At 32.5% G+C, this 13,358-nt stretch overlaps 1 protein-coding gene across 1 annotated transcript in view; it reads left to right on the top strand.

Moving 5' to 3' along the window:
- MYO9A (myosin IXA) overlaps window positions 1–13,358 on the top strand; it is a 285,639-nt gene that overhangs the window by 160,077 nt on the left and 112,204 nt on the right. The window contains 2 exon segments of the mRNA XM_079123120.1: window positions 1,083–1,158; window positions 12,547–12,690. Of these exon segments, the coding sequence (XP_078979246.1) occupies window positions 1,083–1,158; window positions 12,547–12,690 (220 nt within the window).

Raw genomic sequence — 13,358 nt, 5'->3', positions numbered from 1 at the left:
TTTATCTTTGTAGTAAGTTTTGAAATCAGAATGTATGGATCCTCCAACTTTGTTTTTATTTGCAAGATTGTTTTGGCTCTTCTGGGTCCCTTCTATTTCTGTATTAATACTAGGATCTGCTTGGTCATTTCTGTAAAAGTAGATAATTGGAATTTTAATAGAGATTAGATTCATCTGTACATCAATTTGGGGGAGCATTGCCATCTTAAAAATATTATGTTTTCTAATTCAGGAACATGGATAGCATACTGTTTATTTAGATCTTTAATTCCTTTTAATGATGTTTTATGGTTTTAAATGTAGACATTTTGTATTGTTTTGTTAAGTTCATATTATTTTGATGCTATTGTTTGTGGAATTGTTTTCTTAATTTCATTTCAGATCATTTAATTGCTACTATATGAAAATATGACTTTTTATATTGATAGTTTCCCATAATATTTCTGAATTTATTAGTGCTAAATTAAGATTTTTGTGGATTCCTTAGGTTTTCTACATTTAAGAGTATATCCTTGTGAATAAAGATATGTCTTCTTTCCCAGTGTATCTTACAGATATTACATAAATACTTATGTGTATGTATGATATAAAAATTGATACTTAGTGAACTTATAAAAAATTGTTTTAAAAATATTGGTAATCCTTAGGAAACAGTCATCTTTATTTCTCAATGTCTTTATCTGATCAGTAGATTGTCAAAATTCATGGTCCATGTGAACAATATATTTGTTGCTGAAACCTCACACAAAAGGGTCATATTAGAAACTATTTAAGTATCAAAATAAGATATGAACTTTTATACTTCTAATCCTTTAGCTCAGTCACCCTGTATTTCCTAATGTTAATGTTTAAATGAAAGAAGAAATAAAAGAATTTATTACTATATTTTCTAATTGCTAACTAGGTCGTTAGTAGTAGTTATGGGACTTGGTTCATATTATTTAGATGTTTCAAGTATTTACTGAAGAATATGAATTTTTATCTGGTTTTTGGGAATATTCTCATGTTTAGTTTTTCTGTACATTGATTTGAAATTTTCTGCCTTTTTTTTGTTTTTTGTTTTTTGTTTTTTTTTTTGCTAGATATAACCCGGAAAAATCCCAGAACACCTCTTTCTGATCTTCAGGGCATGAATACTCTAAATGAAAAAAATCAGCAGTAAGTTTGGTTTATATTTTTAAGAAAGTAAAGAAAGAATATCTAGCAATCTTAGTAATATTTTTATGACTTCAAAAGTATAAAAAATTCAGTCTTGGTTAAGTTTTTATGTTTTTTTTTTTTTTTTAAATTTCTTAAGGCCTTTATGAATGACTTAGTAAAGTTTAATAGGTTGGAGTTAATAAAATGTCTCTATAATTGCTCTTGGTAAAATGACTACTGTTTTTTGAGTGTTTCCCCAGAATAATTTTATATGAGCTATTTCCTAGACCCTTCCTGCATTTTATATCTTTTGCAAAATTTTAGTGTTATTATGCTTCTTTCTATGGAAAAGTCTTATTGGTGAGATAAATGAATAAGTTTTAATAATTGAATAGTTTGATTTATATCAAACCATATAATACCTTTTTTTGGTATCATAATTACCAGAGCTTACCTTTTATCATTTATAATGAAGAATTTTTTAATATTCTTTAAGTTTAATTTGCAAGTAACAAATATAAAAAATTTTCTGAGTTTATATAGGTTCCTTACCATTTAGCATACCATTTATAGATACTGTATTTATTTGAGTTGAGAACATTGTTTAGTTTCTAGGTGTGCTTTCTACATTTAAAATATCAAGAGAACTGAGCTTCTTAGTGTCCTTGTAATAAAGGATGGGTCTGTCATTGAAATGAAGGTATAGCTTCTCTGATGATTGTTTCCAATTGAGTTACTGTGTGTTTTTAATATATAGTGTCACTTGTCTACTTCAGTAGCTTTTTATTGACTCTTTGTTGTTTATTAAAAGAAATGTGTGTTCACTAGCTTCGTGTGCAAGAGCTATCACAGCTGAAGTATGTAATCACAAACATACCTTCATCTTAATTGCTAATAGATTAAACTGTTTACTGTTTTTATAGTGTATGCCCTTTTTATATTTTTAATTGGTTCTTTTTAGTTATACATGACAATAGAATCTATTTTGACATTCCAGCATGGAATATATCTAATTCAGGCTCCAGTACCTCTCCTTCCCCTTTGCTCTCTCCACCCTACATCCTTTCCTCTGTTGATCTTTCTGCCATTTACTCATAGTTATTTTTTTAAAAATTCATTTCTTGTTGCTGTACATGATGTTGAGATTGACTGTGGTATATTCACATGTGTACATAGGAAGGTTATATCAGATTCATTTCATTGTCTTTCCTTTTTCCATCATCCTCCCTTCCCTTCCTTCTCCTTTGCCTACTCCACTGAACTTCTATTCTTCCTCTCCCCAGTCCTCCTCATTGTGTGTTAGCATTTACATGTCAGAGAGAATATTTGACCTTTGATTTTTTAGGATTGACTTATTTCACTTAGCATGATAGTCTCCAGTTAATCCATTACTGGTTAATGTTATAAAGTTATTCTACATTATGGCTGAATAATATTCCATTGTGTATATATACCACAATTTCTTTATCTGTTCATCTGTTGATGGGCATCTAGTTTAGCTCCTTTGTTTAGCTATTGTGATTTGTAAACAATGATATGACTGTGTCACTGTAGTATGCTGATTTTAAATCCTTTGGATATATGTATACTGAGGAATAGGATAATTGTGTCAAATGGTGGTTCCATTTCTAGTATTTTGAGAAATCTCCATTTGCTCTCCAGAGTGGTTGCACTAATTTGTAATCCCACCAACAATGTATGAATGTAACTGTTTCCCTACATCCTTGCCAACACTTTTTGTTACTTGTATTCTTGATAATTGCTATTCTGATTAGAGTGAGGTGAAATCTCAGTATTGTTTTAATTTGCATTTCTCTAGTTGCTAGAGATGTTGAACATTTTTTTCATATGTTTGTTGACCATTATTCTTTTGAGAAGTGTATGTTTAGTTCTTTCACCCATTTATTGATTGGGTTATTTGTTTTTTTAATGTGTTAAGTTTTTTGGATTTATTTTATATCCTGGATATCTGAGGTGCGTGTGGCAAAAATTTTCTCCCATTCTGTAGGCTTTCTCTTCATGCTCTATTGTTTCCTTAATGATACCTGACTAATGAGGAAATTTACCTCCTAATTTTCATGTTAAATTTTACCCATCAAAAAATTAGATTATTAATCTTTACTGTGTATGTTTGATTCCATCTATTGGCAGTTTTGTCACCCTGATTAGAGATACATAATTTATCCCATTTCCTTGATTTGAATAAAAAAGAAACTGATTTGTCACATTTCTTAAAGTAGTTTAATAGTTATAAATGTAATACTAGTTTGTGTTTCTTTTTTTGTACTTTCAACTTTGGATACCTGAAGTAGTCTGTATGAGTTCCTGGCTTTTTTGAACATCAGTTGAAATAGTTTAGTATCATGTTTCAAGATTACTTGGTTTGCTGGTTGTGGTGGTGCATGCCAGTAATCCCAGCCACTCAAGAGGCAAAGGCAGGAGGATCCCAAGGTTGAGGCCAACCTGGGCAACTTAGTGAGACCCTATCTGATAATAAAAAATTTTAAAAAATGGAGATGTAGCTCAGTGCTCGAGTGTCTCTGGGTTCGGTCCCTTGTACCACCATAAAAACAAAACAAACAAGAAAAAGCTTGGTTTGTTTTTGTCTCAATTACCTGAGTTTAGGCACTAGTGGAATGATACACCAATTTTGTAGCATTATGTAAATAAATGCATTTATAGGAGACCTTTACAGGGAACTTGATCATATCAGCTTGATTCTTTTGTATATGTAAGAAAAGGTAGGTGACATTGAAGTAATGATATCAGAAATAAGACAGCTAAGTTTTAAAAGATCTTTTGGATTGTATGTATTATTTATTTTAGATATATTTTAGAGAATATGGGCAAAAAGAAGATAGAATAATAGATGTTTATAAAGTCAGATTAATCATGAAATCATTAGCTTATATCTACTAAATAGAGCCTTTTGGATCTTCCCTAGGAACTCTTCCTTATAAGTGATTTTTACAGAGTCAAACAAGCTCAGTTTGTCAATCAGCTTTGTACTTCTGTGACCAAAATACCTGACAAGAACAACTTAGAGGAGGGGAAGTTTATTTTGGCTCATGGTTCCATAGGTTTAGTCCTTGGTTGACTGAATCTGAGGCCAAGGTGAGGCAGCACATCATGGTAGAAGGGTGCATTAGAGGAAAAGTGCTTCATGGTGAGGTCAGAACGCAGAGGGGATGGGGCATGGAAGAGGCCATCGGGAAGGTGAATCCTTCCAGGGCACAATGCCAGTGACCTATCTGCCTATGGTTACCTTCCAGTCCATTCAAACTAGGATGGACTAATTACATGAGAAATCTCAGAATCCAGTTATTTCACCTCTAAACATTCCTGTATTAACAGGATCTTTGGGGGGATGCCTCATACAAAGCATAGTACTTAGTAAAGCTCAGAAAAATTGTTTGGTTTCATCATCTTATTCTGACATCAGGTTCTTAAAGTATAAATACTGTTTTCATGTTCCAAAGTCTTCAACTGCATTTTATAAAAATGTAGATAATCACTTTTATGAAAATATAGAGAAATCTTTGCTAATAAGTTTTTAGTAGTGGCTTTCTTACCCGTTTAAAAGTGACCATGAAATCAATTACCCTGAGAAAGATGTTTTGCAAACAGCCAGTTTATACTTATTAATTACTTCTTATTTTATTAATTTATACTTATTAATTATTATGAAATGAGGAAAGATTTTTTTTTAACTTATAAAACAATCTGTCAGTCACCTGACAGGATTAATGAAAATAACTAAGAAATTCTACAAAATTAGTGGTACTTACCCTAAAAATGAAACTTTGGAGTGAGTATAAGAGTAGAGTGTCCAGTGTGGTGATGATCTAGATCATGTTAATGAAATCTGCTCATGGAAGTCAATAGTTAAGTGATATATGCAGAAGAAAATATACCAATATATAATGGAAGAAAATGTCTTTGCAAACTTGTTATCTATAAGGAGATAGAGGTATTATGTCTTCATTATTTGTGAACAGAGAAAGACCTATTCTTTAAGAATTAATGTGCTACACACTCTAGATCATGATTTTGTAATGCTAGGGATTGAACCCAGGTGTGTTCTACTACTGAGTTACACTTTCAGGCCTTTTTTTTTTTTTTTTTGGAGACAGGATATTGCCAAGTTACCCAAGTTTACCTGGATCCTTCTGCCTCAGCCTCTGAGTATCTGAGATTATACGATACCCATCTGTTTGTGTTCTTAATACAAATAAAAATTCACTGTCTAAAGCAATGATCTGGTTTTTTTTTTTTTTTTTTTTTTTTTTTTTTTGCAGTGCTGGGGATTGAACCCAGGGCCTTGTGCTTGCAAGGCGAGCACTCTACCAACTGAGCTATCTCCCCACCCCAATGATCTGTTTTTTAAAGAAATATTTTTATTTGTAGTTGGACTTAATAAATTTATTCTTTTATGTGGTGCTGAGGATCGAACCCAGTGCCCCATAGGTGCAAGGCAAGCGTTGTACCACTGAGCCACAAACCCAGCCCCACTGAATCTGTTCAAATTAATTTTTCCTGATAATCTGGCTGAACTGCACTTAAACCTGGGATATTGTATTATAAAATGCAACAGTGGGAACAAAAGTAAATATTTTTGTTTGAAAGATTACATTGAAATAAATTTTACTACAGTTGTTTTAGACAAAGGGGAATGAAGGGAATAAAGGGGAATAGGAGTAGGAAAGATAGTAGAATGAATCTGACATAACTTTCCTGTGTACAAATATGAATACACCACAGTGAATTTCAGTATTGTGTACATCCACAAGACTGGGATCCTATTTAGAATAAGACATATTCCATGCTTGTATAAATATATCAAAATAGATTCTACTGTCATGTATAACTAAAGAGAAGAAATGAAAATTTTTTAAAAAGAATTGATATTTTATATAATTTTAAAGTGGCTTTCAAGTTTATCATTTAGAATCAGTGTGGCTTCATGTCACATAAAATATCTTGGAGTGATTCTCTATATTATGGTTAGGTAACCCTCAGCATTCCTTCATATCTTAGTATGTGTCTTGATTTCCCTATTTTCTGGGAAAAATATAGAACTTAGATATTAATATAAGTAGGTATATGTGACTATCAATTTATATTGGTATAGATAACTAGAATTATGAAATCATAGTAATATGTTAATATAAATTTAAAACATTAAATATTACATAACCATTTTCACAAATTAATTTTCATGTTTTACACTTTAAAATATAGTATGCCTGTTATCCTAAATGCTATTTGCCCAGTTTCGTATCCCTTTGTTGGTCTTTTTGCTTATTTAAAATGTTTTTGACTTCTTTACTTAGGCATTATTTACATGTTATATTACTCTTAGGAGAAAACTAACTGGAAATTAAGATGAATATAATTTGTAGTTCTGCAGGTCCTTTGTTTAAGTACTTAGTGCCATGCTATGTGGGTAGGAACTAAAAAATTGATACTTTGTAAGATAGGTGTGATAAGTGATATAACTGAAGAATATGGGATACTATGGAAAAACTTTTAATTTTTAAAATTTTGATCCTATTTTAACAGTTGAATCTGAGACCAGGTATCCCTGGCAACCACCATTCTACTTTGTGTTTCGTTGGTTTTGACTACTCTGAGTAAATAATTCTTCACATTTGTAGAATCACACAGTATTTGTCTTTTGGTATTTCACTTAGTGTAATACCAACATATTAATCTATGTTGTAGCATATGTCAGAATTTCCTTTTTTTTAAAGACCAAAGTGTATGAATTTGCTTTTCTTATTCCTTCATCTGTTGGTAGATGCTTTGGATTGCCTCTACATTTTAATTGTTGAAAATAATGCTATGATCATGAGTATAAAAATGTGTCTTTGAGACCATACTTTCAGTTGTTTTGGTTCAAGTGTATACTTAGTAGTGGAATTGCTGCATCATGTGGTGATCCTGTTTTTAATTTTTACTATTTTCCACAGTGGGTGTGCCATTTTACATTACCACTGAAAGTACGTAAGAATTTCAGTCTTTCAACATCATTGCCAACACTTACCATTTTGTTTTTCTGTTAGCCATCCTAATGATGTGAGGTGTATTACATTGTAGTTTCATTTGCAATTCCTTAATGATTAAGGACATTTTCTTTTCATGTGTGTACTCTCTTAAATTATATAGGAAACAAATAGGAAACAAATACAGAATTAAAATAATTTTATTTTATTTATTTATTTTTTTGTACTGAAGATTGAACTCTGGGGCACTCCAGCACTGAGCCACATTCCCTATTTTGTGTTTTATTTAGAGACAGGGTCTCACTGAGTTGCTTAGCACCTTACTTTTGCTGAGACTGGCTTGGAATTCGAGATCCTCCTGCCTCAGCCTCCCAAGCTACTGGGATTACAGGTGTGCGCCACTATGCCTGGCTAATATTCACTATTTAAAAATTTTTTTTTTTCAAATGTATTCACTTTTAAATCATGTAGAAAAGAAAAGGTGGTATTACAAGTGGAATATTGACTCATAATTTCTCATGTTTTATTTGTATTGAGATCTTTATTTCTGCAGATGACTTCAAATTACTATCCAGTGTTCTTGTTTACCTTGCAGGATTCCCTTGAACATTTCTTTCTTTTCTTTCCTTTTTTTTTTTTGGTTACTAAGAATTGAACCCCAGGGCTCTACAACTGAGCTACATCCCCTGTCCTATTTTTTTTCTTTAGGGAAAGGGACTTGCTAAGTTGCTGAGGGTCTTGATAAATTGCTTAGGCTATCCCTGAATTTACAATCTTCCTGTCTCAGCCTCCTGAGTTACTGGTATTACAGGCGAAAGCCGCCTCACACTGTGTTTCTTATAGGGCAGATACAATGATGGTATCTTAATTTCTCAATTTTAAAGATCAGTTTTTCTAAGTATATAGGATCCTTGTTACCTGTTCCCATTGCCTTCCCAACTCCAATGTTTCTGATCAGAAATCTGCTAATAATCTTACTGAGAATCCATTGGATGTAATGAATCTCTTTTGTATTACAACTTTTAGGAGTTTGTCTTTAGCTTATAAAAATTGGTTATAATATTTCTTGGTGTGAGTCTAAGTTCCTCTTTCTTTAAGTTTATTGAGTTTCTTGGATGTTTATATTCATGTCTTTCATCATATTTGGTAAGTTTTCAGTCATTATTTCTTCACATATTCTCTCTGCTACTATTCCTCCCCCATTCTTCTTCTTGAATTACCTCAGTGCCTATGTTCATCTATTTGCTGGTGTCTTACTATTAGGCTTTGTTTTTCTTGAGTCTTTTTTTTTTTTGCTCCTCAGACTCAGTATTTTCTCTTGTCCTCTCTTTAAGTTCGATGATTCTTTGTCTGACTGCTCAAATCTACCTTCAGCGCTCTAGTGACACTAATTTTTCATTTCATTTTTGTGTATTTGAGAGCCAAAATTTCCTTTTGGTATCTTTTTTAGGTTCTGTCTTTATTGTTTGACTTTCTGCACAACTCCCTTTAGTATTTTTGGCATGTATAAGACAATTCTTCAAAAGTCTTTTTTCTTTTTTTTTTTTTTAAGTATTTTTATTAGTTGTTGATGAATATTTATTTATTTGTTTGTGGTGCTGAGAATTGAATCCAGTGCCTCACACATGTTAGGCAAGTGCTCTACCACTGAGCCACAGTCTGAGCCCCTAAAAGTCTTTTTTCTAATGTGTTTCCTAAAAGGCCATTTTCAGAGACAGTTTTTGTTGATTTATATATTTTTCCAGTTGGGTCCTGTTTTCCTTTTATAGTATGTGTGTGTGCACATGTGTGCGCCTTGTGATTTTTTTTTTCTTTTGGTTGAAAAGTGAACATTTGACTCTAATAATGCAGTAACTAGAAACCAGATTCTCCTTCTTCCTCCCAGACTTTGCTATATTTTGAGGTTGTTTGTTGTGTGCTATCTCTGTGCCCAGATTCAACCCACTGAAGATCTTCTCAGTTGTTTCCTGTGCCTTTTCATGAACATACAGAGTAACTTTCCATTTTTCTGTATATATGTAAGTCATTTTTTAATGTCTTAGTCTTTAAAGAAGAAGGGGAGAAAACATGCCCATCTTTTCAATCTGAAGTCCCTTCTGATGGAGGGGAAAGGGACTTGCAATAATGTAGAAGTACAGCATTAGTCTCCTGCTTGTTTATTTTTACCTTTGTGATTAAAGCAGTGGTCAGCAAACTGTTCCCGTATCTTTGGAAGAGGAGTTTTCTTTGTCCACCCTGACTCTAGCATGCTGTTGGCAAACCTGTTTGAAGAGTATTGTATAATTGTGTACAACTGCCTTTCAGCACCTTAAGTAGCTTCTGTTGTGCTGAGGTGAAATGAACCAAAATTAACTGAAATTTACCATGCAAGCCTTTCCCTGGAAATTGCAAGCCATCAGTAGACTCCAGAGGAACACATTCCAAGATCTCCCAGGAGACACCTGAAATCACAGATAGTACTGGGTTTGCTTTCTACTGTTTCAGTTATTCATGGTGAGCCCAAACCCCAAAATATTAAATGGAAAATTCCAGAAATAGTCGGCATGATGAAATCTTTTATTAACAGTATATTGTTATTATTAACAGTATATTGTTATAAATGTTCTATGTTCTTATTAGTTATAGGTGTATGTATGTGTTTATATATGTAATGTAGGGGATAATGTATATTTAGGCTTTGGTACTATCTGTGATTTCAGGTATCTTCTGGGGGACATCTTAGAATGTATTACTTGTGGATAAGGCAGCTGTTGTATTCATATTAGCTATATTCAGCCAATGTAGTTGTCTGTGTGGGATGGCACAATATTTGTGCTTCCCAGCTGCCATCTTCTCCTAGATATTATTTCTGAACATGATTTTTAACAAGCTCATAGATTTGCATTGAATGGTTGTAAAATAATTCATTTTACCTATTTCCAGTTGTTATTTTAGCTTTAGCTTTCTAAATTTTTGCTTAGTTACCATTTTTAGAAAATTTCACACATATTTATTTTCTTCTCCTCTTCTTAATAAGAAACCTTGACCAGAAAGACAGAAAAAAGTATTATTAGGTATAATGTTGATTGGTTACCTTTTTTTTTTTTTTTTTTTTTTTAAGGTGCTCTTTAGCTGTGGTCCTGAGCCTTTGTATGTGAACCCTCCCACCCCCAAGTTATCAGAATTTTGTAGGATCTTCACTTGAACCATTTGACTTGGGTATTTGGCCTCCTTGATTGATCTTATATTTTATATATGATTAGTCTGTCTCTTTTGGGTTTTGTTCTGTTTTACTTTACAAGAACCAGTCTCTCCCTCTTCTTTACCCGTAAATCTCCTATCACTTATAAAGAATCTTGAAGTCATCCTTAATTCCCTCTTTCTCATATACTGCACATGTATGTCAACTGCACTCTGAAACGATATCTGAAAAATCTCACCCCTGCTCAGTGCTTCCAGTTTTACACTGCTTCAGGATATTGTTATCTCTTGCATGGTTTATTGAAGTAACCTCCTGAAACAATCTCCTACTTTTTGTCCTTTGCTTTCCAAACTGTATTTAATACAGAATGATTATTTTAGTAAGTGTTTTGCTCAATATCCTCTTGTTTCTATCTGATTCCCAGTGAAAGGCAGAAATTCTTACAGGTACAATGTAACAGTCTCTCTTCCTCTCTAACTTGGTCTTTTCTTATTCTCTCCCTGCTTATTCTACTCTAGCCTTTGTTGGCTTACTTAATATATCTCAGGCTTATTAAGAGTATACCTATCTCTGGGACTTTGTGATTGTTCTTCATGCCAACTAAAATGCTCTTCTTCCAAATAACTGTTTGGAACCTTATCAGTGAGGCTTTCCCTAACTACCTTATTTTAAAAGTCTAGCATATTTTATCCTTTGTGTTTAATTTTTCTCCTTACCATCTGTTGTTCAACACATAGCATATTTTCTTGTGTGCTTATTGTCTCCTCCGACCTGAATGTAAGCCTCTTAATGGTAAGGATTTTTTTTTATTTCTGTTATGTTGCATGTCCATTGCTAGAAAAGTAATTGATATGTAGTTGGTGTTAAAGAGTTATTTTAAAACCAGTGAATGAATGTATCCTCCTGCATTTTTGTTTGTGTTATTGCTTATTTAATTTTCAGGAAGCTTTTTGTTATTAAGATTGCTTTCTCAATGTTATTTTTATAGCATATTATTTTACAAATGAAACATTTTCTCTCCTCTTTGATTATTACTGATAGCTCCCACTACCCTGCCAAAAAAAAATTTTAAATAAAATAAAAAGAAAAAACAACACACATATTTTCCATGCCTGGACTTGTCTTTCTTTAGATTGCTTATGTTTTGATTGTTTTGGTTTCTGTTTCATGCCAAGGATTTTCCTCAGATATCTACTGAACATTGGTCAACTATTGATATTTAAAATTAAGACACTGGAAAGCTCTTGGGAATCTCTGATCAATTTGGGTGTATGATATCAATTCCTGGAACAATCAGTATTTGTCTGTAGGCTAGTTAGAGTCTCCACAAAAATTTATTTTTTCTTCCTGGTATGTGTGATCCCAATGGTTACTATTCTGTTTGGGTAAGAAGATGAAGAACCTCTGTTTTTAGTATTGCCCTTAACTCTTCTATATAGTATTTTTATCCTTTCTTGTGTGTAATGCTGCCTAGTTCACAAATTTTCTTTTGTGCCCTGCATAGGTAAAGAAGCAACAATCAAAGCCTGAGAAAGCAGTATACTTTCCATCTTACAAAGATGAATTGCTGTTGTTGCTTAGTATATTTTCTTCTTTAGTGCTAATTCCTTAAAATTTATGATATTATTGTTTTTATGGGCTTTTGGTAATACCCAAACATGTGTCTGTTCTATCTTTACCTGAAAATCCCTCTGATAATTTTACATGTTTTGTTCATTCCTGTTTCCCTAGTGCCTTTAATAGTGTTCAGCCCCTAGCAAAAGCCTAGTAATTTTGGTGGGTATATGAGTGGTGTATGTGTATGTGTGTGTGACTAAGGTCCCAGGGTGAAAATAGATATTCCATAGAATGATATGGCCTATTAGGATTATAAATTCCTATGGTAGCATTTGGAAGTTCTGAGTCTAAGAAAAAGAAAAGCCATTGTAATACCTTATATTATTTATTGATTATTGAATGATAGCAATTATTTCAAGATGTCAGCAACACCTACATGCACATTTGTATGTGAATGTGCCAGAATGCACAGAAACTTCTCTAAACGAGAAAAGTTTAGTCCTAATTGATTGGTGAGCATTCTAATAAAAATCATTTTCTGGTGGCTTAGCATTTTTTTGAATCTTAACTTTAATTTTTATTTTACTTATTTTGGCATTTAAAGGACATTAATTAGCAGTATCTTAATTCACTAATGTAAAATATGCTATGTATTTTTTACAGTGATACATTTGATATTGCTTGGAATGTCAGAACTGGGATACGCCAGAGCAAACTACCAAGTAGTACCTCCTCACTTGATAAAGATGGGATATTTGCTAATTCAGCTAGCAGTAAACTACTGGAAAGAGCCCATGGAATTCTCACGTCAGTATTGATGAGTAATATGGATTGCTTTGTTATGATTGGTTTATAATTTCTGGTTGCAAAAATGGGAAATGGTGAAGTATTATTTTCATGAGTATAATTTTGATAGAAACAAGACACAAAGCATTTAATCAGTATTTAGAACAAGAATCTAGTACATTATTACATTGGTGTTTTTTACTGTTTCAGTCTTCCTTATCACCAAAAAAATTGTGGTTGAATATATATTCATTATGGATATGATTCTTTATTGTTCTTGACAGACCCCATGTCTTAGAGAAAGAAAAAACTACTAGGTTTTGCTTGTTTTCTTTTTTGTTTCTTTTTGTTGGGTTGGGTTTTTTTTAGGATTCCCAGTTGTAACTATAATTATTAACCTTTAAATTCTGAAAGTTTTAATAGTTGGGCAGGAAATGGTGTTATAAATTGTGAATGGCAACATATATAGTGGTGTATAACATTTATCCAAACCTGCCATTCCTCATTACCATAGAACTGATTTGAGGATACAGATATATCACCATGCGTGTTTACTAGTAAAAACGTTTTTAGTTATCAGCATTAACAGGCACTTCCTAAGCATATATTTTTTTTTACTACAAGGTAGAGGTGTGAAAGAATTGGATTCCTTACTCCCTAAGTCATTGCTTAATAGTATTAATAGACTA

The sequence above is a fragment of the Sciurus vulgaris genome (genome assembly GCF_902686455.1).
Source record: "Sciurus vulgaris genome assembly, chromosome: 2".
NCBI lineage: Eukaryota > Metazoa > Chordata > Mammalia > Rodentia > Sciuridae > Sciurus > Sciurus vulgaris.
This window is presented reverse-complemented; position numbering and strand designations above follow the sequence as displayed.